General features: G+C 51.7%; 1 protein-coding gene across 1 annotated transcript in view; it reads right to left on the bottom strand.

Annotated features, from left to right (window-relative positions):
• The window catches only part of ZNF875 (zinc finger protein 875), an 18,980-nt gene extending 17,492 nt beyond the window's left edge, over positions 1–1,488 (bottom strand). The window contains exons 1-2 of the mRNA XM_007471046.1: positions 1,380–1,488; positions 973–1,030 (exon numbers count right to left, since the gene is read on the bottom strand). Of these exons, the coding sequence (XP_007471108.1) occupies positions 973–1,005 (33 nt within the window). The 5' untranslated portion in view covers positions 1,006–1,030; positions 1,380–1,488. The remainder of the gene's footprint in view (positions 1–972; positions 1,031–1,379) is intronic.
• Positions 1,489–1,884: the final 396 nt, after the last annotated feature.

Raw genomic sequence — 1,884 nt, 5'->3', positions numbered from 1 at the left:
TGGCGGGCGCCGGTCCTCCGCAACGGGAGAGGCCACAACAGTGAGAGGCCCGCGTACCGCAAAAAAAAAAAAAAAATCCATCTTACTCAAAGACAAAGTCTACACTCCTCAGCCTGGCACTTGACCTGGCCACCCAGACTCAGAGAGGTGGAAAATAAAAATCCTTCAGGGGCCAGGCAGGTAATAAAAATGACAGAGACAGGCAAAACGTTAGATTTTCAATGGTTTCAACCTCAGTATGGAGGATACTATGGAAACTACAGCAAACAGACTCTGCAGGACCTGTCCAAATGATGCAGACACTGTTCAGCTCAAATTCCCTGACACCAAAGTAGAGTGCAGCTTATTTTCTGAGAGGCAAGCAATCCAGAATTTTTGGTGAAATCTCCCCATTGCCAGATGCTGAAAATGCTCTCAGATGTAAAAATTCAGGTCAGACTATATCATGTACTGGTGAAGATAGTCTGTATCTTCACCAGTACATTATTTAAAAATCAACCTAAAATACAATCTTCCCACATTGTGTTAAGCGCAGTGTGCCCAGTGGCCCAGCCTCAGACTAAACATTCTTCCTGCCCTCCCACTGGTATGTCTTCACCAATTCTCCAATTTACCAGACTCGCAGGGGTAGTTCAAACAGCCCTACTTCTCCTGGAAGCCCTTCCTAGCCACTTCAGGCCACAGTCTACTCTGCTGTCCCTGCCTTTCATCCTTATCACTGGACAATTAAGCCTGGATGTCCCTGTATTTTTATTTAAATTGCTCCATGTGTGTTGTTCACAATTAACTACTTCGAGGATGACTGAAGTATGGATGGAGCAGAAAGAAATGTTGAGGGAAACTCCATGTAAGCCACTCCTCCAGGACCAGGAAAGAGCTTTGCCCAATACCAACAAGGCAGCCTCCAGAGCAAGAAAAGGGAATGGATTCATCCTCTTGACAGCCAAGATGGAATTTTACGGAAATTCTCACCTCTTTCTTAGCTTTCAGGAGCCCCGTGGCCATTTTCCTGATCTCCTGAGTGCTCTCCCTGAAGAAGGGCAAAGTCTCAGAAGGCAGATCTGAGGATGTGAAGAGAAATACGAGCATGCCTAGTTGGAAAACCCCTCCCAAGTGCAGGCGGGGTGTGCTCCAGAGCCCCACTACTGGGGATTGGGAGTGTCACAGAATTCACTACCACAAGCCAATTCCGGAGAAAGGGCCCAGGGTGACGGAGCACCCTCAAGCTCAGCCCCAACCTCTGGCCAGAGAGTGAAGCCCATATCCTCCAGCAGTGGAGTAAGGGTTTGTCCCTAAGGCAGACTGTGTCCTCGTGAGTAAAACCGGAACAAGCATGGGGACGTGCTGAGTGGACGAGGCAGTGACTATTGGGCACTCACGGAACGCGGGGTGCACGTTACCGATCCTGAGGCTGAAGCTCGGGAACCAAGAGCAGAGGTGTGAGAAGGACCCGAATACAGTTGTCTACCCCGGTGCCAACCAGCCTAATGGGCGGACTCCACCGGCCGGAAGTGTTCCTGTTACGCCAACTCCCCACGCTAAGGAGCGAGCGGAAGAGAGGGCGGAAGTGGCCGCAGAGGCCTCTGGAGAGTGTAGTCTTGGGAAGGAGAGTAGGAGGGCGTGGGCTTCTCCATCGCAGGGTGATTCTCACATCTGCACCTCTTATACAGCCAAATTTAGGAGCCCGTTGTTAAGGTGCCCAGACCGCGAGGTTCACCAGTCTCTCCGCCGAGGGCCAATGAGATCTGCAGGCCACGAGAGCGTCGCGGACACCCCCGAGAAGTCTAGGAAATGTGGTCCTGGAGCCCGGTGTTGCGGCGGCTGGTAACCAGACTGTCCGCACTGACCTTCAGCGGCGCGGGGGAGATAAGCTTCCCCACCCAA

The sequence above is a fragment of the Lipotes vexillifer genome, unplaced genomic scaffold (genome assembly GCF_000442215.2).
Source record: "Lipotes vexillifer unplaced genomic scaffold, Lipotes_vexillifer_v1.1 scaffold182, whole genome shotgun sequence".
In the NCBI taxonomy this organism is placed as follows: domain Eukaryota; kingdom Metazoa; phylum Chordata; class Mammalia; order Artiodactyla; family Lipotidae; genus Lipotes; species Lipotes vexillifer.
The sequence above is the reverse complement of the archived record's forward strand: the minus strand, read 5'-3'. Positions and strand labels throughout refer to the sequence as shown.